The sequence below is a fragment of the Panthera tigris genome, chromosome B3 (genome assembly GCF_018350195.1).
Source record: "Panthera tigris isolate Pti1 chromosome B3, P.tigris_Pti1_mat1.1, whole genome shotgun sequence".
Classification (NCBI taxonomy): domain Eukaryota; kingdom Metazoa; phylum Chordata; class Mammalia; order Carnivora; family Felidae; genus Panthera; species Panthera tigris.
Window position 1 is genome coordinate 141514729 of NC_056665.1, and position 19970 is coordinate 141534698.

The 19970-nt window shown below is 64.1% G+C and overlaps 2 protein-coding genes across 4 annotated transcripts in view; one reads left to right on the top strand and one right to left on the bottom strand.

The window, feature by feature from the left end:
* EVL (Enah/Vasp-like) overlaps positions 1-13779 on the top strand; it is a 149368-nt gene extending 135589 nt beyond the window's left edge. Inside the window, 7 exon segments of the mRNA XM_042990515.1 lie at positions 2639-2699; positions 5835-5898; positions 7485-7551; positions 7644-7706; positions 10882-10948; positions 11273-11330; positions 13305-13779. Coding sequence (XP_042846449.1) covers positions 2639-2699; positions 5835-5898; positions 7485-7551; positions 7644-7706; positions 10882-10948; positions 11273-11330; positions 13305-13342 — 418 coding nt within the window. The 3' untranslated portion in view covers positions 13343-13779.
* A 1196-nt stretch (positions 13780-14975) lies between these two features.
* The window catches only part of DEGS2 (delta 4-desaturase, sphingolipid 2), a 70124-nt gene continuing 65129 nt past the window's right edge, over positions 14976-19970 (bottom strand). For all 3 annotated transcript variants that reach the window (XM_042990517.1, XM_042990518.1, XM_042990516.1), the window contains 2 exons: positions 17894-18636; positions 14976-16179 (listed from right to left, as the gene is read on the bottom strand). In XM_042990517.1, coding sequence (XP_042846451.1) covers positions 16033-16179; positions 17894-18610 — 864 coding nt within the window. In that variant the 5' untranslated portion in view covers positions 18611-18636 and the 3' untranslated portion in view covers positions 14976-16032. The remainder of the gene's footprint in view (positions 16180-17893; positions 18637-19970) is intronic.

Consider the following 19970-nt stretch of genomic DNA (forward strand, 5'->3'; position numbering starts at 1 on the left):
TCACTGCCGGAGCCGCTCCGAGGGACAACGGCGAACGCGTGCTGCGGGGCCGGTCCTGCGGGGCCATCACGGGGGACACGGGGGAGCCTTCTGAAGTGGCGGGAGTCCCGAGGGCACCACCCCGGGGGATGGGACAAGAGTGGCACCCGCGTCGCGGCTGGGCTCTGGGGCCCGGGGCCCGGTCAGCCCCTTCGTCCACACCGGCAGCCGTGGCGCCAGCTTGCCCCAGGCCGTCAGCCTGTCCCCGTGCCTCCTGGGCGTCCCCCAGCTGAAACGGCAGCGGGCGGAGAGGCCAGGCAGCTCCTCAGAAGGGTCGCAGAGCCTGGATCTTACTCATCAGCGTGGCCTGGCGGCAGGAACGTGCCGACGTAGGTTGCGAATGCCATGCTCCCCGGGCACCGGGGGGCTCAAGAGCAGACCCCCCTGTGGGAGTGCTCCTTCGTGTCCGCATAAGCAGCCTCTGGGCCCCCCTCCCACCGGGCCCCCGCCTTCTCTTACTGTCAGGCACTCCCACTGCCCTCCAGGTGGGCTAACCCTGAGTGGGAACTCCCCTGGGCCGGGGCTTTGTGTTGCCCTGGCCACGGCTCTGTGAGGGCGAGGGGGGGAGACGGGTCCCCAGAGCGCAGGTGGGTGCCCTGGCGCTTTGCGGCAGGACAGAGCTGGCGGGCCTCTGCGCACACGGCAGGGGTGGCGGACGGAGCCGGGAGATTGATCCACGGCACGCGTAGGTCGCCAAGGGCAGGGACACGCTGTGAGCGGTCGTCACGCAGCAGAGCAGAGGCTCGCACACCAGTGCCGGCCGCCCCCGGACGAGCCAGGAGGGCCTCACGGGGGAGGCTCCACAGGGGCACGGCCCGGAAGGAGAGCCCTCGTCCCGGCCGAGGCGAGCGGGCAGTGTTCCGAACTGCGGAGGCTAGAGACCCGCCGGGCCTGGAGCCCGGGGTGTCGTGGAGGGTGGCGGAAGGTCGGGCTGTGAGAACAAGCCTTGTCTGCAGGCGTGCAGGGCTCCACCCCAGAGAGGTGGACGGGCGTCGTGTAAAAATAGATGTTGTTCAAAAAGAAAATAGTCCTGCTTCTCTCAAGTCCAAAACCGACGCGTTAACAATAACAGGCCTAGATGGTTCAGACCAAACACAGAGGAAGTTCCTGAGGACAGGAAAAGGCCGATGTCGCCAGGAGCCCGTGAGACGCCCGGACGCTGGCGTGACGGTCAAGGCCCCGCCAAGAACAAGCGCGGGTGCACCACGCCCACAAGGGTTCAGCCAGCCACTCTTTGAAGCCCACCCCGCGGCGGGGGCTGCCTGGAGCCGTAGTGACAGAGCCCCCGCAGGCTGTTGTTTTGATGAAGGTTGGAAGGGAGTTTCTGCCTCCCCTGGGGCCGTGTCTCTCTCCCAGCAGCAGTGGGGTCCCAGCGATGGGGTCTCCCTCCCTGCAGTGGGGTCCCAGCGGCGAGGTCTCCCTCCCAGTAGCCGGGCTCAGACGGGAAACTCAGCGTGGACAAGAGCTATGTGCTGAGCCCTCCCGGGACTGGCATGCCGGCCCGCTCTTGGCTTCAGAAAATTCAGCACTGGCTCTGGGTGAGGACAGAGTGTCGTGGAACAAAGTGGCAGTGGGCAGCCCGGCAAGGGGGCTGCTGTTGTCCAGGAAGAGGCACTGCAGGCCGGCACTAGGTGTTGGAAGTGAAGGCGGGAGGACAGACTTGAGCTACGAGGCACAGGCAGGGTTGGCTCCACTCTGTGAGGAAGAGGTTGGTGGGGGGGGGGGGGGGGGATCCCCTGGGTTTCCGGGAGGAGAGACTCCCCGTGGGCCCGTCTCTCGGCTGTGACAGCCTCAGCTCCCGGGTGCTGAGTGCTGTGGCGGCTTCACAGTGGGAGATCCCTGACAGCACATCTCTGGGGGCCATCAGGGTGTGTGTGTGCGGATCTGGGAGTCAGCCAGGTATAGATGACCACTGAGGCCAAAACGTAGGGGTGGGCTTTAGAGGATACGAGAAGGGGTCTGTGCAGGTGGGGAGTGTGCAGAGCGATCGGAGAGCATCAGCTGGAGCTCTTCAGGGCCCTGCCCTCTCTGGGCAGGGGCAGGCTCACAGTGGTGTTCCGGATCCGAAAGGGGGCGGGGGGCGGCTGCAGGGCTAAGGTCCGAGATAGGAAGAGGCCATGGAAAAAGGTTTCCCACAGGTAGCGGGATTCGCTTACCTAAGCCAGTCAGTCTGAAGACAGGATGCTCCCACAGCCCTGACCTGTGACCGAGGGGCACCTCTCCCTGTCCCACGGGGCCCGGCCTCGAGTGTCCTGGGAGAATGGCTGCCACCCCAGCCCAGCCGAGTCCCCTGGGGAAGCTGGACAGGCTGCAAACCAATTTCTTCCACTCCTCAGGTGCCATAAACAGAGATTAGAATGTCCCCCAGACCCTGTTCTCCCTTCCCAGACCAGTTTTGTGTCCAGGGTCATGGGACAAGGACAGAGGCCCGGACGCTCACGTAGGCATTGCCGTGGCTGCTTGAACAATTGCCTCCTTCACACAAAACGGGTCAGATCCCCCCCACAGATTCCTCTGAGGGCCAGGCGGTGTCCAGCAGAGGCATCTGGGTCAGCGTGAAAACAGGAGCTGATGTGTACCCTTCTTCCCCTCGTGCTAGGAGAAAAGCAGCCTCCCAAACAGACAAGCCGGCTGATAGAAAGGAAGATGAGAGCCAAACGGTAAGCAGCCCCCAGCTTCCCCACCAGTGTGAGGAGACCAGGCCTTTGGGGCCCTGAGGGGCGCGGCTGGTTTGCACGTACATGTGGTAGAAACTTCACCAGGTGGTTCACAGGAGGGACAGGAGAGTCGGGGAGGCAGAGGGGACAGAAGAGCCGGGGGAGCATTCACGTCTGTCCCTCCCCTCACTCCGGGTGGCAGGCCTTTGCCCTGGTGCTCACAACATCTGAGGTCAGGCAGGAAGCAGAGAAGCGAGAGCTAGCCCGGGAGAGCCACGAGGGGAAAGCTTGGAGCCTGGGAGCTCAGAGGGGCCGTGCAGACGGGGCCTGGCCTCTGCCAGGGATTCAGGGTTCAGGGAGCACGCTCGCGGTAGGCACCGTGTGCTGGGAGACCAGGGCGGTTTTCATTCTCAAATCATTTCTCAAGTGGTTTTTAAAGACTTCACTTGAGTCCATCGATTCCAGCAGGAGCTGTAGGCGAGCGGGACAGAGGACACAGGGACTCCAGCTGTTGTCCTTAGCAGGCCTCCTGGAGCCCAGTCTGGCTGCACAGGCTCCAAGCATCTGCTTCCCCTAGGAGTGGCTAATTCTCTTTCCCACCCCCCCCTCCCCGTTAAGCTTTTCTAACAAAAGTAGGCCCCTGCTGCAGTGGCTGAGCTTAGACCTTAACCATAAGGGCATACAGGTTGCGTCTCAGTAATGGAAGCCAGAAGAAACAACCAGCCAGTGAACTGCCTCACGCCGCCCGACCCCCCCTTCCGTCAGCTGAGGCGAACCTGGGACAGCCCTGGGCTCCAGCCCTGCCAGCCGGCTTCCTCTGACCCCCATGCCTGGGGACATGCAGTGTGTCAGCCCTTCCGGCTAGCTCCTGCTCGCCTACACTTCTCTGTGTAAACACTGATCCCCCAAAAGATAGCCTCCCAGACCCCAGGCTAAGTAAGGCCCCCCACTACTCGATCTTTAACCCCGCACACACACTTTTGCTTGTTCAGACTCACTCTTAACCTGTGGCCCAAGCCCCTGTGTCGCCTGCCTTGCACGGAGTCTGCAAGTCTTGAATTATTATTTTTTTTTAATGTTTATTTATTTCTGAGACAGAGACAGAGCATGAGTGGGGGGAGGGGCAGAGAGAGAGGGAGACACAGAATCCGAAGCAGGCTCCAGGCTCCGAGCCGTCAGCACAGAGCCCGACGCGGGACTCGAAACCACGAACTGTGGGATCATGACCTGAGGCGAAGTCGGACAACCGACTGAGCCACCCAGGCGCCCCTGTTTGAATTATTTTTGAAAGCATAACAGGATGGCATTGAACGAAAACTCCTGGTGTCTCAGTTATTCTGGTTTAACCCCTGCAGCCTCCATTCTTGCCCATCGCCTTCGGGTCCTGGTGCCCGGGCACACGTGTGGGTGCCCACCTTTTCAGTTACTCAGCCCTCCCTTAAACGAGAGGCCTGAGGAGACTCTTGCTGAGACCCAGAGCCCAGCACAGCATTCCATCTCTGGGTCAGAGGCCCCGGGAGTTTATTCATTCACCCCACAGATACCTGGGGCCTGCTGATGGGTGCCAGGTCTGTTCTCAGTCTGAGGACAAGTGGCTCTTACAGGTTCACGTTGCCCAGGAGCGGGTTGCAGTTGGGGGAGGGGGAGGCCTCCCGCTTGGAGCACTGAGCCTGGCATCCTGGTCCCGGCCAAGGGGCCCACACCTCAGATGGACCAGAGGAGAGGGAAGCAGCTGACAGAGAACGTGGCACAGGCAATCCCACAAGGCGGTTCTTGGCTTCGGGTCAGAATTCACTAGTTCAGTCTCGTCAGGGTGGTTGACTCTGCCTGGTCAAAAGCTCCATGTAGCAATCGTGTGTGTGTGTGTGTGTGTGTGTGTGTGTGTGTGTGTGTGTGTGTGTTTCTTAATATTTTTATTACCTAACAAATGCCCCTCTCTTAATAGTATAAAATCCTTCCAAAATGTGTGTGATAAACATCAGCTTTTTTTTTTAATATTTATTTTTTGGGAGAGGGGAGGGGCAGAGAGAGGGGGACAGAGGATCTGAAGCAGGCTGTGTGCTGACAGGCTGACAGCAGTGAGCCTGACGTGGGGCGCGAACTTGCGAATCGCGAGATCATGACCTGAGCCGAAGTCAGACGCTAAAGCAACTGAGCCACCCAGGCGCCCTGCGAACATCAGCGTTTTTATTGTCGAGTTATTCACCTCCTTTCTTTGCGTTTCACCACGCACATTCCACAGGCAGAGCAGACATGCATTTGCCTGGCTCCGCGGAGCCCCGCCGTGGGCCAGGCGCTGTGCGTAGAGATGTGGGCAGAGGCACGGGGGGGAGGTGGGCACACCTGCCGGGAGGCGGCGAGAGGCGGCCCGGCTCCGGCTCCTGCCTGGCTCACCTGTCAAGCCTGCCTCCCCCACCGGTGGGTGCTTTAGCAGAGGGGCACTGAGAACAGAGCCAGGTTCTAGAGCCCACTTTGACAGCAACACTGATGAACTTGTAGGCTGGTTGGGCAGAGAGAAGGGATTCTCACTGCGTCCTCCTCTCTCGGTAAAAGAGAAGTGAATGGGGTCTCCCACCGCCAGGTGTCTGGGGTGAAGGCCGTGCCGTGGGCGGCCCTGACCCTCACTCCCAGAGCCCGGCCCTGCTGTAGCCCACGTGCACGGCCCCGTAAGGCCGCCTGACATCCGGTCCTCATGCCGGCCAGTAGAGCAGTGAGCCGGGCCTAGAGAGGGAGTCCCTTCCGTGGTCCTGCTCGGCCACTCCCACGGGCCGCCCAAGGCTGCCAGCGGACAATGGCCCACGAGGAGTCAGCCCGAGGGGCCCGTGGCGGGCTCAGTGACGGCAAGGGCTTGTTGCAGATCACAGAGAAGTCTGCCCGGCTCTGCAGGAGCCCGCGTCTCCCTGCAGCCTTCCCCCACCCTACCTGTCCAGGGGCTGGACAACTTCCCCACCAAGATTAGGGCTTTTCACTTGTTGCTGATAACAGTCACTGTTCTGCTGATTACAAAAGTAACACGGGCTCCTTAGAAAATGTGGAAAGCCAAGGTTTGCTAGTGACCTGGTCAGAGGCGTCCTGCCCTTGCCCCGACGGGCCTTTCTAAGCAGACCCTGAGGGCACAGCTTCTCTTTTCCATTTCAGGAAGAGCTGAGCACCTCTCCATCTCCGGGGACCCGAGCAGCCAGCCAGCCGCCCAACTCCTCAGGTAAGGGACGGCATCCTGCCCCGCACCAGGCACGAGGTCTGAGGGCAGGAGGGGGTCGCTCCGGGAAGATGATGCGTCCCGACCGCCTCGCTCCACAGATGAGCAGTGAAGGCCGATGAGGTGGCACAGTAGGGTCTCCCTGACGTCTTCTGGAAGCCCTGAGCCTCCAGGAGCGGGGGCAGGTGCTGGAGCCACCGCCTGTGCTGACGTCCCGCAGGCATTAGAGCCCCCACATTGGGGAGGAGGAGCCGGGCTGGGGGCTGGGGTTCCCGGCCTCGGGCCAGAGCTCTGAAGAGGAGCACGCCTGTCACACGCGTGCTTCTCTGCGAAGAGCCCGCCGTGCTAGATGAAACCGTCATCACCCGTGAGCCTCGCTCACTGTGGTGCTAAGAAGTCTGCTGGTGATGGGGTAGGGGAGAAACAGCCCCAAACCCTGCTCAGAAGCCCTGTCGGCACTCGGGGCGCAGGGGTTCACGTAGAAGAGTGCCTTGAGGCTGGAGAGTGGGAAGAAGCCGCTGGGGTTGGTCACCGGTCGTTCGACAGACCTTTGTTCGGCACCTGCTCGAAGCCTGTGCTCTCGAGAGTGGTGGGAGGGCCAGAGAGGAGACAGGCCACCGCACCCCAGCAGAGGGAGGCTCTCGCCAGCTGCTGGCTGCCTCGTGGGGGCGTGGCCCTGCCGCTGCACCTGCCTCCGGTCCTGATGCCCTGCCGGCCAGGCTGCCTCCCTGTGACCTCCCCTTCTGAAAAGGTGCCACCGTGGATTCTTGGCAAATGACTGCGTGAACACCGCACACCCCAGTGAATGGCTATGTATGCTGTGTCCCAGTTTAGGAGGTGATGTGGTTTGTTCGGGGCCACAGCCTGAGCCTGGATGTGGTCCCAGACCTTGTGCCTGCAGGCCCAGCGTGGGCCCCAAAGCAGGGTTTTGGGGAGAGACCCCCTCCCTCAGACCCTCAGGTGGCTTCCCTGCCACCCCTAGGGATTTTTCTTCTGCCTCTGCTCATTCTGCAAAGTCAGGGAATTCAATTCAGTCCAACAAACCTTTTGAAGTAAAACGAAATAGGAATTTAACACCACTTAAGAAAGAAAACGGAAAGAAAAAACAGCTTTCGGGGCCAGAGCGGGAGGGGACCAGCTGGTACCCGGTGGGGCGGGGATGAGCAGTCTGGGCTGCCCTGAGGGCAGCCAGGCCAAGGGCTTCCTCTGCTCCACTCAGCCCTTTGCCATAGTCGGGGCTTGACTGTAGAGGTCACGGTTAAGAGGCTCCCACTCCAAGAAGAGACCCAGCCATGGTGAGAGGACTCAGAACCAGGCCACAAGTCAGGGTCAGCCAGGTCCAGGGAGTGGGAGCTGCGTCCCGAGGGGGGCGATGCTGGGTGACAGCAGTGCCATCCACAACCCTGCAAGGGCCATCCTGGGCCAAAGAGAGCCTGGGAACAAGGAGCGCGAAGCAGACCTTCCTGCTGGGGCAGCTCTGCACCCTCAGTGTCCGGGTGGGGGGCCTCCTGCCTGGGGGAGGGGATGGGGGCTGGCCACCGAGAGTCCTCCCAGCTCTGAGGCTCTCCGTCCCCTGTCTGAATCAACAGAGGCTGGCCGGAAGCCCTGGGAGCGGAGCAACTCCGTGGAGAAACCCGTGTCCTCATTACTGTCCAGGTGAGCTGCCCTGGGGAGGCCGAGCTGTGCGTCCGGCGGGGCCGAGGCGGGCGACAGGCCAATTCACACGTGTGTTTCATTCCGTGCCGTAGAACCCCGTCTGTGGCAAAGAGCCCCGAAGCTAAGAGCCCCCTTCAGGCGCAGCCTCACTCTAGGTACCGAACAACCCCATCCCGGGGACCTCCTCTGCCCGCTGCCCGCGACTAACACCCCCAAACTCCCGTGTCCTGTCACCTAACAGTTTGCTCTGGGAAAGGGTGGCCTGTTCCTCAGACCTGGGGAAGGTAGGCAGGAGGGCCTTCAGGGCTGTGCACACCTGCTCCTTGCCGACCCCTCGCAGAGCGAGAGGTGGGGCCCTGGGGAGGGCAGTAACGTGGGGCTGGCCTTGAACCCCAGCTCTGGGCTCACTGACTGTGACTTCCGGCCAGGCCGGGCGGCCTCTGCGGGCCTCCACTCCTCCCGCACCCTATAAAGCAGCTGTGTGGACAACAGCCAGACACAGGAAGTGCTCGCTGGCCGTGGCCACATCCCACATTTCGGCTGATCCCGGGACCAGCCGGCACCCTGCCTCCCCTCCCTCCCTCCTCTGCCTACAGCTTTCCCCCGAGAAACACTCACCGTTTCCCAAACCAAAAGCTGGTGTAGTAGCAGGATGGAGTATTTGAAACGGAGGTGTCCCCAAAAGTCAGAGGCAAACAGCCACGTGGCCTGAATTTGCAGGTCTCTGGGACCCATATTGAGAAAAGTCCCTGTTGCCCACGACAAACTGAAGGGGACCTGCACTTAGCACAGATACAGGTAGCATCTGAGCCTGAGCGTGCAGAGTAGACAAGGCTATCTGAGAGCGCTCTGGCCGGGCTCTGGAATGGCAGTGACGTTGCCAGTGATCAGGACGAGGTCTCGGAGGTCAGCCAGGTTCGGAGCCGGGGCCCGCAGGTCTCTGCCTGCAAGGCTGTGGGTTGTGAGACGTGCTCTGCGGAAGACAGTGGGGACAGAAGTGCTGTAGCGTGTGGGCGGGGGCAGGCCCCTCAGAGGTGGCATTGGACTTGACCTGGATAAGGAGGAGCCTGCCCTGCAGAGAACGTGGGGACAGCCTTCCGAGCAGGAGGTAAGTGCCAAGGCCCCGTGAGCAACCCGGCAAACTCAAGGACAGAAGCCAGCCAGTGTGGCTAGCAGGTGGTGGAAGGTGGGGAGGGCTGAGGGCGGGGAGCGTAGAGGGGCCAGGAGGGGTCACGTGGCTGGAAGTCTGGGTTCATTCTGCGTCCCCCGTCCTGGAGCTCTAACGCAGGGCGCCCTGGGGGACCAGCGCTTTCACTCCAGCTATGAAGGGACGGAGGACCCCAGTGGGGCAGGAGCCAAAGGAGGGGTCCTGGGAGGAGGCAAGGCCGCCAGGGCAGCCCGTGCCCCTCAACAGGCAAGGACGCTCCCAAGGGCATTCCCACCGGGAATGGGGCTCTCCACCTCCAAGACCAGTCTGTTCTCTGGTTTCACTGATGGCTCCGAGCGGTGCGTTTGGAGCCCCCTGAGAGAGGGGTCCCTCTCAGGGTGACTGTGGGGGGACTGAGGCCCTGAGAGGTGAAGCAGGCTGCCCAGGGGACCCAGAAAACTGCTGCTAGAACAGACACTTGAACCACGGCATGGACGCTACCCCTCTTCCCCCGTCAGGATCCAAACTTCCTTAACCTCCTTCAGAGCCACCCCGGCCTCTTTCTCGAGTTCAGCCAGGAGGGGCCAGGAACACCTTTCTTCGTTGTTTTTTTTTAATCCAGGTTTGGGCACTGGACCACTAAACTTTATTTATTCAGTGGTTTGCTTTCCCTGCTTTATTGGGACACAGCTGGCATCTAATACTGTAGAAGTTTAAGGTGTGCACCGTGGTGATGATGTCTGTACATATATTGGGACATGGTCACCGTGACAAGGTTAGTTAACACAGCCACCACCTCACGGTCTCAAGATCCACTTTCTTAGCTGCCGTGAAGCAGACAGCACAGTGGCGTTCACCGTGGTCGTCATGCCACAAAACACATCCCTGAACTCTCTCGTCTGCACCTGGAGGGGTGTGCCCTTTGACCTCCCTCACCCGGCCCCCGGCAGCCACTGGTCGACTCTGCGTCCACGCGTTTCCCTTTTCAGATTCCACGTATCAGCGAGATCACATAGTGTCCGTCTCTGCCCTTACGTCACCCCTGTTGTCATACACGGCAGGACTCCCTTCTTGGTGGCTCAGTAGTATTCTGCCATGTGTGGACACATCTTCTTTACCCATCCGTCTGTCAACAGATCCTTGGCTTGTCCCCACGTCGCGGCTCCTGTCAATAATGCCGCCGTGCCCCTGGGGGGCCTGTCTCCGGGACGGCCACCTCCTTCCCTTCAGCTACACACCCAGAAGTGGCTCTGGGTTCGTTTTTGAGGGGCCTCCGCGCTGTTTTCCACGGTGGCTACCCCATGCTTCGGTTCCCGTGCTCGCTCTCCCTGGCACTGACCCCTGCCAGGTCGATGTGTGTCTGCCCACGCTCACCCCGTCGGTCCCCAGAGCCGGCTCGGGCCTCACATTTCCCTGGACCCGCAGGTTCCCACCGCCCTTCTCTTCACGGGAGATAAGTGGGATCCAGAAGGCGTACCTTCCTCACCACCGCCCCGCTTTAAAAGGCCGAGTGGTCTGACGAGCATTTTCTCCAGATTTTCCCAGGGACGGTTCACGCGCCACTAGCTAACCTCGGTTCGGCAGCTTTTCAAAGAAGTACGATCCGTGAGACCGAAACCTTTGCCTCCAAAGAGCAAAACCACATCCAAACACATTTCCTGGGGGAAAGTTACACCCGAGGACCGGTTACCTACAGCAAGGACACCGGTTTGTGTGGAAGTGGATGCCTTTAGGATGAGGGTGTACCGTGTGTTTTTTGGGATTCTGCGTGTATTTAACACCGCTGTTCCTGGTTCTCCCCAAGCTGCGGGTCAGCCGGGAACATAGACCCCTCACCGAGTAGCTTGCCAGTATTTTTTTCCGGAGGTGGTAGCGTGTGACCTGTAACTGCCACATTGCCACCTGCGTGTACGACCTCCCAAACCAGAAAACAACCCCTTCATTGGGCCCCCAGTGACCCCTGGGTTGGGAAATACGGTCACAGCGTCCATGCGACCCTGTTGAGGTGGACACGGGACATCGGGATCCTTTTAGCAAAGCTTAAGAGTGGCCTGGGGTAAAAGCGTGGTCCTCAGCTGAGCTTGGAGGCCCTGGCACGCCCAGCCTGCCTTCCCCCACGCGGTCCCGGCGTGGAGGGCGCCCGCCAGGCTCCCCACCTTACCGCACCCTGCCATCCTCTCCAGGATGAAGCCGGTGGGGGGCGTGAATGACGTGGCCCTGGATGCCTTAGATTTGGATCGGATGAAACAGGTGAGTGTGTCCTTTCCTGAGAGGCCGGGAAGGAGCCAGAGGCTGGGCCCCTGCCAGGTGCACGCGGATAGGCAGGCCCATCGGGGTGGCCAGCAGTGGGGGAAGGGGGTGCCCGTGCTCATGGTCAGAAGAGCATCCCTCTGCCCTTCCGGACATTCCAGACTGCCCCGGGGCTCCCCGCATCCCCGGGGCCGTCCCTGGTTTCTGCAGCGGGACTGGGGGTGTCCCATCCCCCAATCACACTCCATCCTTGCCTTGTGGGAACACGGGTGAGGGCCCCTCGGACACGCGGGTCCCTTCACCTGGAGGCTCTGCTCCCAACAGGAGATCCTCGAGGAGGTGGTGCGAGAGCTCCACAAAGTGAAGGAGGAGATCATCGACGGTGAGTGGAGGCCACGCCCTGGCCATCACCCAGGGTCCCGGAGAAGCGGCAGGGCGGCCGGGCCCGAGGGCTACAAGGCAGCGGAGCCGTGATGGCCCCACCGGGGAGGCCCGCAGTTCCGTGCCGACGATCCCGTTCCCCCTCCTGACACCCACACCACCCCCACCCTCCGGTCGAGCAAACCGAGGCCCAGACGAGTTAGGTGACTTTGTCTGAGAGATGCACCTCTACGGGGGTCGCCGACTGGGTCAGCGCTCCCCCGGGCTTCCGCCCGGCTGAGCTGGGAGCGTGTGGAAGGGGAGAGCGACCGGAGAACGTGTTCCAGACCAGGGGCGCTGAAGCGGCCCGAACCGTCTGCCCCTCGTCTGCACACCCAGACCGCACACTCACTCCTTTGATTCTGCCACCTGCCGATCACCGGGTTGGGTTACAGGGGCCACTGCTGCCGTCCCAGGGGGTAATGGGGACCAAGACGCCACAGAGCGACCCGTGGGCCTGATTCAGTTCCCAGCTTGCCTGGTTGGCCCTGGGCTGGGGGAGCAGACACGCGACTCCCCCTCAAAGAGCCTCTGGCTCCGGAGGGCAGGGTCCCGTCACGTCCGTCCTTCCCGTTCCTGCCAGAGCCTTTGATACAGCTGGCTCAGGGCTGGAGCCAGAGGAAAAGGCGAGGTTTGGGCAGAGCTGGCTTGCCCGGGGACGGAGCGGCGAGACACAGCCTAGACACCAACCCCCGCACGCCCTCGCCAAGGCTGGGCCTGGCCCCCACAGGAGCAGAGGTGGCGGGGCGAGAGAAGGCTCCGTGACCTGAAAGGGGTGGGCCCTGGTGGCAGAGGGCTGGACAGAGGGGCGGCCGGGGTGGGAGCCCACCTGAAGCGCCCGCTGACCTGGACCCCCGGCCCGGGGCTGTGTGAGCCGCACCCTGTCCTTGTCCTCGCTTCAGCTTCAGCTGAGAGCTGAGGATACTCTTTCCTGTTTGTTCTGCACCCCACCCCACCCCCCCCCACCCCCAGGCCTGGGCTGGGCAGATGGGTAGATAAGGAGTTAATGAGTGAAGTGCAAGGCCGCCCCGGAGCCAGAGAGGAGACAACGCAGGCCAACTATTAACTCTGCTTTATTGCTGGGGGCCCCACCTGGGAGGGGCTGGCCAGCTGGCCCCAGGGCTGGAGCTGGTGTGTGGCCGGAAGCAGGGCTGCACAGCCAGCCTCCCTGCAGAGGGAACGGGCGGGGACCGGGGACGCAGGCAGTGGGGTGTGGCGGGAAGCACGTCTCCAGGTCTCGCTCTCCCCTCTGCCGTCGGTGCAGCCACAGGTGGGAGCTGCCTCATGGGTGGGCCTCCACCTGCGGCCGAGGGGCCCGTGGGAAACGGCGGGCAGCACGGGTGCTCCAAGAGGCATCCCCTTGTCACTTGAGAAGGGCCCAGCGCTCAGCTCTTTCTCCTGGCCTTTGGCTCCAGGCCCAGTGGGGTCTGTCCAGGGAAAGGCCCAAATCTGGGGGAGAACCAGGAGGGGTGGGGACAGGAGGCAGCCCTGCAGGGGAGGCGGGAGCAGGAGCCGTCCCCCCCTCTGCTCAAGGCCTGGCCCTTTCTGCCGCCACTGCCAGAAGCGGGGCCCCAGGACCTCCGAGCAGAATCCGGTGCCCACCGTGCCCAGAACTGCCCGGGGCTCCTGGTGTCCACAGGCTCTTCGCCAGCCCCGAGGCAATAGGCAGGTGAAGCCCCCCCCCCACCCCTACCTCAGCTCATCCTCTACCTGGAGGGGTGCTTTGCTGTCACCCCAAAGTCTGCACAGAGTCTGCTGCCCCGCTTGACCTCTAGCCTGTGCCTCGCGACCTCTGGGAGCCTGGGTGAGGCTCTCAGGAGAGGCAGGGCAGACGCCAGAAAGGACCTCTGGGCGGGGGCGGGTGTGGGGGAGAGGGCCTGCCGAGAATCGGGGCTCGTCCCTGCTGTGCCTGAGCCTGTCCTGTCCCGTCCCTCAGCCATCAGGCAGGAGCTGAGTGGGATCAGCACCTCATAGTGCCCTCGGCCCCCCCGCTGCCACCGCCGCCGACAGAGACCCCAGGCCACCCGCCGGCGGGGACACAGCGAGGAGCCCAGCCGCCGGCCCCAGGCCTCCAGCGCCCGCGAGCGCTCACCGACGCTGGGAGGTGCTCCAGTTACGCGTGATAGAATATCAAAATGAGGAAACAAGTTCCAATTTCTGGATTTTTTTAGATTCTACCTGACACAGCACCGGTCTACTCGCCTTTTTTGTATTTTATATTTGCCTATTTAAGTGTACATTTCTTTGGTTTATAGAGGACTCCCCAGGTCACACGCTTCATTAGATGGTTTCCGAGTTTTCTCCTAGGTGATGCGGTCAGTGGCGAGCGGTCCCCAGCGTCGTGGTGGTTGAAGTCTGTCCACGCACCGCGGTGTCTGTGTCCACGTGCTAATAAACGCTTACTGTCCACACCCCTGGCTCCGGCTCGCTCTCCCGCGCCGGCTCCGGCCGCTCCTGGCTGAGGACGCCGTCCCCCGGGGGAGCAGAGGGGCCAGGAGAGGCCTCGGCCGGTAGCCAGGCTGAATGCAGACGGGGAAAGCGGGAGCGGGAGCCGGGGCAGCTCGCGCGCTTCCAGCCGGCCTGCGATGGTCTCCCCCAGGGGTGGGCCCTGAGTGCCGTCCACACTGCAACCTCAGACTCCACGTGCGTCCTGACCACAGGGCCGGGAGTGGCAGCTTGGGCTCCGCGAGGCAGTAGGAGAGTGAGGCAGGCTGCATCCTCCAGGAAGGACCACCGCGCTGGCCCGCACGCCCACCCGAGGCATATGCCAGCGCTTCTCACACCGCAACGTTCCCCTTCCGAGCCAGAGACGGTCTGACCCCGTGCCGGGAGCAGGGCCCCGGCCAGTGGCCAGGCCTTGGAATCCTGGACCATCTCACGGCCACCACAGGCACGGCAATGTGCCCAGCCATCCTGCGGGGGCCTCGGTGGGAGGGGAGGAGGCGGGGCCCGCCGTCCGGCTGATGACAGGGGACTGCTGTTTTCTAGCCAGGCTCTGGACCACCCCCCCCCACCCCCCCCCCCCCCCCCCCCCGTCTCCTCGAGTGCTCCCAACAACCGTGCAGACAGGAGCCGGGTGGTTCTGTCGGGAGGTGAGCAGCCCCCAGGGCCAGCAGTGGCCCTGGTTGTAACCCAGGGCGACAGATTCCAGGCCCACTGATGCTATCATCTGGGGTCTGGCGGGGAGCTGGCAGGTGGTGACAGTCTCCTCGGGACAGCTCTGTGGACAGGTGTGCTGGCAGGCCCCGAGGAGTCCCTAGGCCAGCGGCGGGAGGGGCTGCGCTCACCTGGCTCGGGCCAGCCTGTTTACACAGGGAGGGGCCCCCTGTCCGGGCTCAAAGTACTCCCGCCAAGCTGCGCTGCCTCACACAACAGCCCCGGGGCCCGGGCCTCTTCCCAGGGCCATCCCGGTGTCAGACCGTTCTCAGAGACGGGTGCCTGGCACCACATGAGGCCACTCCCAGTCCCGGGCAGGAAGTCCTTGCGCAGCACCGGCCAGGTCTCGGGCCTTGGGAGCTGCCACATGCCTTCCTGACAGCCCTCCTCCCTCTCCTGGGCCAGCTCACAGGGCCCCCGCGGTGCCCACAGCGGCGGGGGGGGGGGGGGGGGGGGGTCCTCAGCCTCCCCAGCCTTAGGCACCCCTCCTGCCTGCCTCTGGGAGACCAGGACCCCACCCCTTGCAGCCCCCAAGGGCCAAGGGCCGTGCCCCCACCAGTAAAAACAGGGCCACCAACAGGGACACCAGCCTGCTTCCCTCGAGGCCGTGGTTCACTCAGGCAGCCACCTGTCTGCCCAGTCACATGTCTCCCCTCCGTGCATCTGGCCTGCGGCACCCGTTTATGAAGATCTCGAGTCCTTGGGGAGCCGGTCCGGGAGACAGACTCCACCCTGTCTGGGCTAAAACCTCTAGGGTCAGGGAGGGCTTCCCTCAGGCCAGAGCCTCGAGGTGGGGCGGGAGCACAGCTCAGGGGGGCAGTGTCCACACTCAGCCAGGCTGGAGAGGAGGGAAGGCCGCTAAGAAGGGGCTTCAGGGCCACGTGGACCCCCCCCCCCCAAGCCCCAGGGTGTGCAGGGGCCACTCACAAAGGCAGGACCGCAGGGGTGCTAAGCACACAGCGTGGAGCGGCCGCAGTCCCCAAGGCTGGAGAGCAGGCGGGGTGCAGCCGGGGCCGGCCGGGAAGGAGATCCAGAGGCCTGAGGCCTGCAGGGTCCGGCTGGGGCGGCGGGGGGGCGGGGGCCTCAGTCTGAGGCTGGGCTGGAACCACGCCGCCCCTGAGAAGCACGGTCTGTGGATGTGAAAACAAAACACCGAACTGAGTTTAGGGCACGGGAACACCAGGGACGTCAGCTCGGTGGAGGCGGCACAGAGCACCCAGGGCAGGGCCAGGCCTCTGTCCCCGAGGCCCAGGAAAGGAGGGCCTGGCCTGGGTCGACAGTGCAGGTGCGGACCAAGCTTCTCCAGGCTGCATGTGTGCCCGCTGTGGCCGGATGCAGTCCTGGGTTCTGGGGGACAAGACCGCGGTCAGTGCGGGAACCAAATGCAGCGAAAGCGGCTCTGGGCACTGGGCTGGGGGTGGGGCGGGCAGTGACAACCCGCTCTGCAGCAGTGGGGGGCGGGGCAGGGCAGCAGGCCCCCGGGTTCCGCGGGGTCCTCCGCCGCCGGCTCACAGACGCTCCTCCGCCAGCTTGCACACCCGCTTCACCCTGGCGTAGGGCCCCAGGGAGTCCTCGAGCACGAAGTCCCAGAGCACCTTCACCCACGAGTGGTGCTGCGGTAGGTGGTCGTAGTACTCGGGTGCGATCTTCCGCACCTGCAGAGGGGGCGGGCAGGGTCAGAGGTCGCAGCCTGGGGCACGCCTCTCTGCCACACACATGCACACGCGTGCGCGCGCAGACACACACACACACACACCGTCACTGCCCAGGGAACCCACGTCTAGCTCAGCCAGAGTGCTGCCTGAGGCGAAGGGGCCGCTGGCCGAGCCCCCTGCCCTAAGTGGGGGGTGAGCGCTTAAAAATGCAGCCTCCCCTTGGCGGAGCCCAGGCCAACTTTCTGCCCCCGGGGCCCCAGGTGGCCCAGCTTTCGTTCCCTCAAGCGCCTGTGGGGTTCTGAGATGAAGCCTGGCGCGAGTTCGGCTGAGCCACCGTCGTGCCCACACTCGTCGTGCCCACACTCCTCGCGCCCAGCATCCCGTGCCCTCTCCCGTCCCCCACACCCTCTGGCCTCGGCTCCCACCAGGCCCCCGTCCATCACCTGCCTTCCTCCCAGCCTCACTAGTCCCCATTTCCCAAATGGCGCACACCGCCCCCTCTAGCCTCCTGCCCCCTCGGCACCCACACCCTCAGCCCGCCTCCTCCAGGAAGCACTCCCGGCCCGCATGGGCACACCGCCGCTCCACCGCCCGCCAACTTCAGGGGATGCCCTTCGCGCCCGCGCTCAAGGCCCGCTTAATAGCTGACCACCCGGCTCGAGAGACCGGGTGGCCCGCACGGGGCGTGAGCAGTGGGAGAAGTAAAGGCTCGCAGCGAGCCGACCACACGTGCTTCCGCGACCACCTTGGGTCCAGATTCTGGCTCTGCTACTTCCTGAGGCCGGGACCGCCCCCCCCCCCCCCCCCGCCTTGTCTGAGCCTGTGCCTCGTGTGTGAGATGCGGATAATGGGGAACGGGGGTCCTCGCTGCACGGGCTCGTGGCGAGGCCGGAGGGAGATGCTGCCGCGGTGCCCGGCACGCAGCCGGACCTCGGCCGCAGCGGCAGGAGAGGAGGGGGAGGCGAGGGAGGGCGGGGCTGCACGGCCGGGCCGGGCACTCGGGGCCGTCGGGAGTCCGGAGTCACGCGGCCAGGGCACAAACGCCCGCGCGCCCCGACGAGCGCTCCCACATCACCGCACGCACACACACACGCGTCCGTGTGGCGGCATGCTCAGCCACACGCGCAAACATCTGCACACGCAGGCACGCGCACAGACTCAAACACTGCGCCGTCCTCCCCACCGGTGGATGCCTCCTCCGGCCACCCTGCGCCTCGGGTCTCTTTCTAAGCCCCCAGCGCCAGAGGGGCGCTCCTTCCCCTCCCCCTCCTTCAGAAATTCCCGGGGGAAGGGGGGGCTCCCAAGGCGGAGGAAGCAGCTCAGGCCGAGCCACTTGGGTCACAAGGGGCAAGGCCCACCCCGTCCTCTCTGTGCCACCGGGGCGCCCTGGAGGCCCACAGGGCAGTGACAAGAAGCGAGCAGGGACAAGGGAGGCAGGGGCCAGGAACGGGAGGTGTGTCACACGCAGCCTGGCTGTGCTGCCGCCCCCCCCCCCCCCGCCCCCGAGGCACAGAGAGGGCGAGCGGCCCGCCCCAGGACATACAGCCCGGGAACCGTTTCGCTAAACGGTGAAATGCCCCTCGAGCCCCTGCCCTCCCTGAAATCACCCCCTCACTCCGCAGCCAGCGGGCCCTCGCCTGTACCGCGCGGCCCCTCCCGCCGCCCCGGGGCCCGCCCCCCCCCCCCAAGCCCCCGCCCCGCTGGGGCGCCCTACCAGGGGCAGGTTGCAGCCCGGGATGCTGGGGAAGTCGTGGTGCTCCACGTGGTAGCCCACGTTGAAGGTGATCCAGTTGAGGGGCCCGTAGTAGGAGTAGGTCTCGTGGCCCTTGAGGAACATGTAGTGCTCGGCCACGAAGTGGCCCGAGATGGGGTGCAGGCCCAGGCCCAGCAGCGTGCTGGCCAGCAGGTAGACCACGGGCTTGAGCCCCCAGAGGGCGAAGATGGCGGCGTCGGCGGCCAGCTGCACCAGCGCGTTGAGCACCTCCATGCGGGTCACGGCCTTGGGGTGCACGCACAGCGGCCGCAGCGAGTAGAACAGGGGCTGCAGCGCCAGCCACAGCAGCTTGCGGGCCGGCGTGCAGAAGAGCCAGCCCTCGAGGCGCGTGGGCACGTCCACGTCCAGCCCGTCGCCGCCCAGGTAGCGGTGGTGGTCCACGTGGTACTTCTTGAAGGAGGCGGCGTAGGGCACCCCCACGGGCAGGTTGGCGAACACGGCGAGCCAGCGGTTGTGCGCGGCGCGGCCCGTGCCGAAGGCGGCGTTGTGCGAGATGTCGTGGATGGCGAGCGTCAGCGAGTGGTTCACGCAGCCCCCGAACGCGTAGGCGCAGAAGAGCAGCCAGCGCCACGCCAGGCCCCGCACCAGCCAGCAGGCCAGCAGCTGCGCCAGCACCAGCCCCAGCACCGTCCACTTGAGGCGAGGGTCGGGCCGCATCAGGGCCTTGATGGCCGGGTACTTGGCTGCGGGTAGGGCCGAGGGGACAAGTGAGGGGGGCGTGGCCACGCGGCCGGGCCTCCCCCTCCCCGCTTCCCTTTCCACGCCCGCCCTCCCTCCCTCCTTCCAGCAGCCACTGGGGGGGGGGGGCGGGGGGGAGGGAGGGGGCGGGGGGAGGGAGGGGGCGGGGCGGGGGTCACTCGAAGGCGTGGCCCTGCGTCTGGGGACCTAGGATCCTTCGGGGGCAGGGGGGACCCCCGCGGAGGCAGCCGACCTGCCTCCCCCTCCAGCTGGGGGCTCCCGCGGGACTTCCCAGGGTGGGGGGGTCTCTGCCGCCTGCCCAGGAGCAGGCGTCAGCACAGGTCACAGAAACGTAGTGCCCGAAATGGAAGCGGCACATGGCTGGGGGGAGGGGGGGGGGGCGTGGAGGGGGACTTCCGTGAGGCTCCAGGGACGCGGTGCACGTGTCGCCCAGGCACATTGGGAACCTCGGAGGGCGCAGGGGAGGGGACACAGAGGGCCCTGGCTTTGTCTCCAGTGTTGCCGTTCTTACACAAGATCTGAAGGAAACATGATAAAATGGCGAATGCATTCATTTTGGGTGGGGGGTGTTTGTTATAGAAACTTTGGTACTTTTCTGTATTTTGTTCTACAGGAAAGAAAAGGACAATGACACTGAGAGTGGGCCAAGCAGGGGAGGGCCTTCCAGCCAACAAGCAGCCAGACTCAGCAGGGACAGCACAAGAGTGGGGGGCAGGAGAGGGAAAGGGGGAGAATGCCTTGTAGAAGCCTCCCTGACTGCTCTGTGGTGGGGGGGGGGGGGGGGAGTAAGGAGTCTGGTGCTATGTCCAGGGATGGGGAGGGACAGCACCAGCGGTCATCACATGCTCAGGGTGACAAGTGCTCCTCAGGTCTGCTCTGTCCCCTGGTTCCCAGGGCAGGGCACACAGGCCCTCAGAGGCAGAGCACAGACATGGAAACTGAGGCTAGTGACAACAGGGGTTTATCCCAGGCACGCTCAGGACAGCCGGTGCCAGTCTCCGGGCAGCCTCGGGCTCACCAACCACAGGCTGGCACATGAACAGCGTCCCCAGGACCACAACAGAGGCTGGGCCCCAACTGGAACCAGCCAGATGAAGGGTAAATCCTGCCCGGCCCTTTCCTCTAACTGACCCAGGAAGTCACTTCCCTTTTGTGCTCAGAAGAGAAGGACGTGACAGCTCGGCTCAGTCCCCCCTCCGCGGCCCCCATGGCCAGGCCCCTCCACCCTCCTCCCAGCCCACAGAACTTTCTGTCAGAGCCACCCAGTGATCGAACAGTCTGCTTCATAGGTGGTGAGCCGCCTGTCCCTGGGAGTATG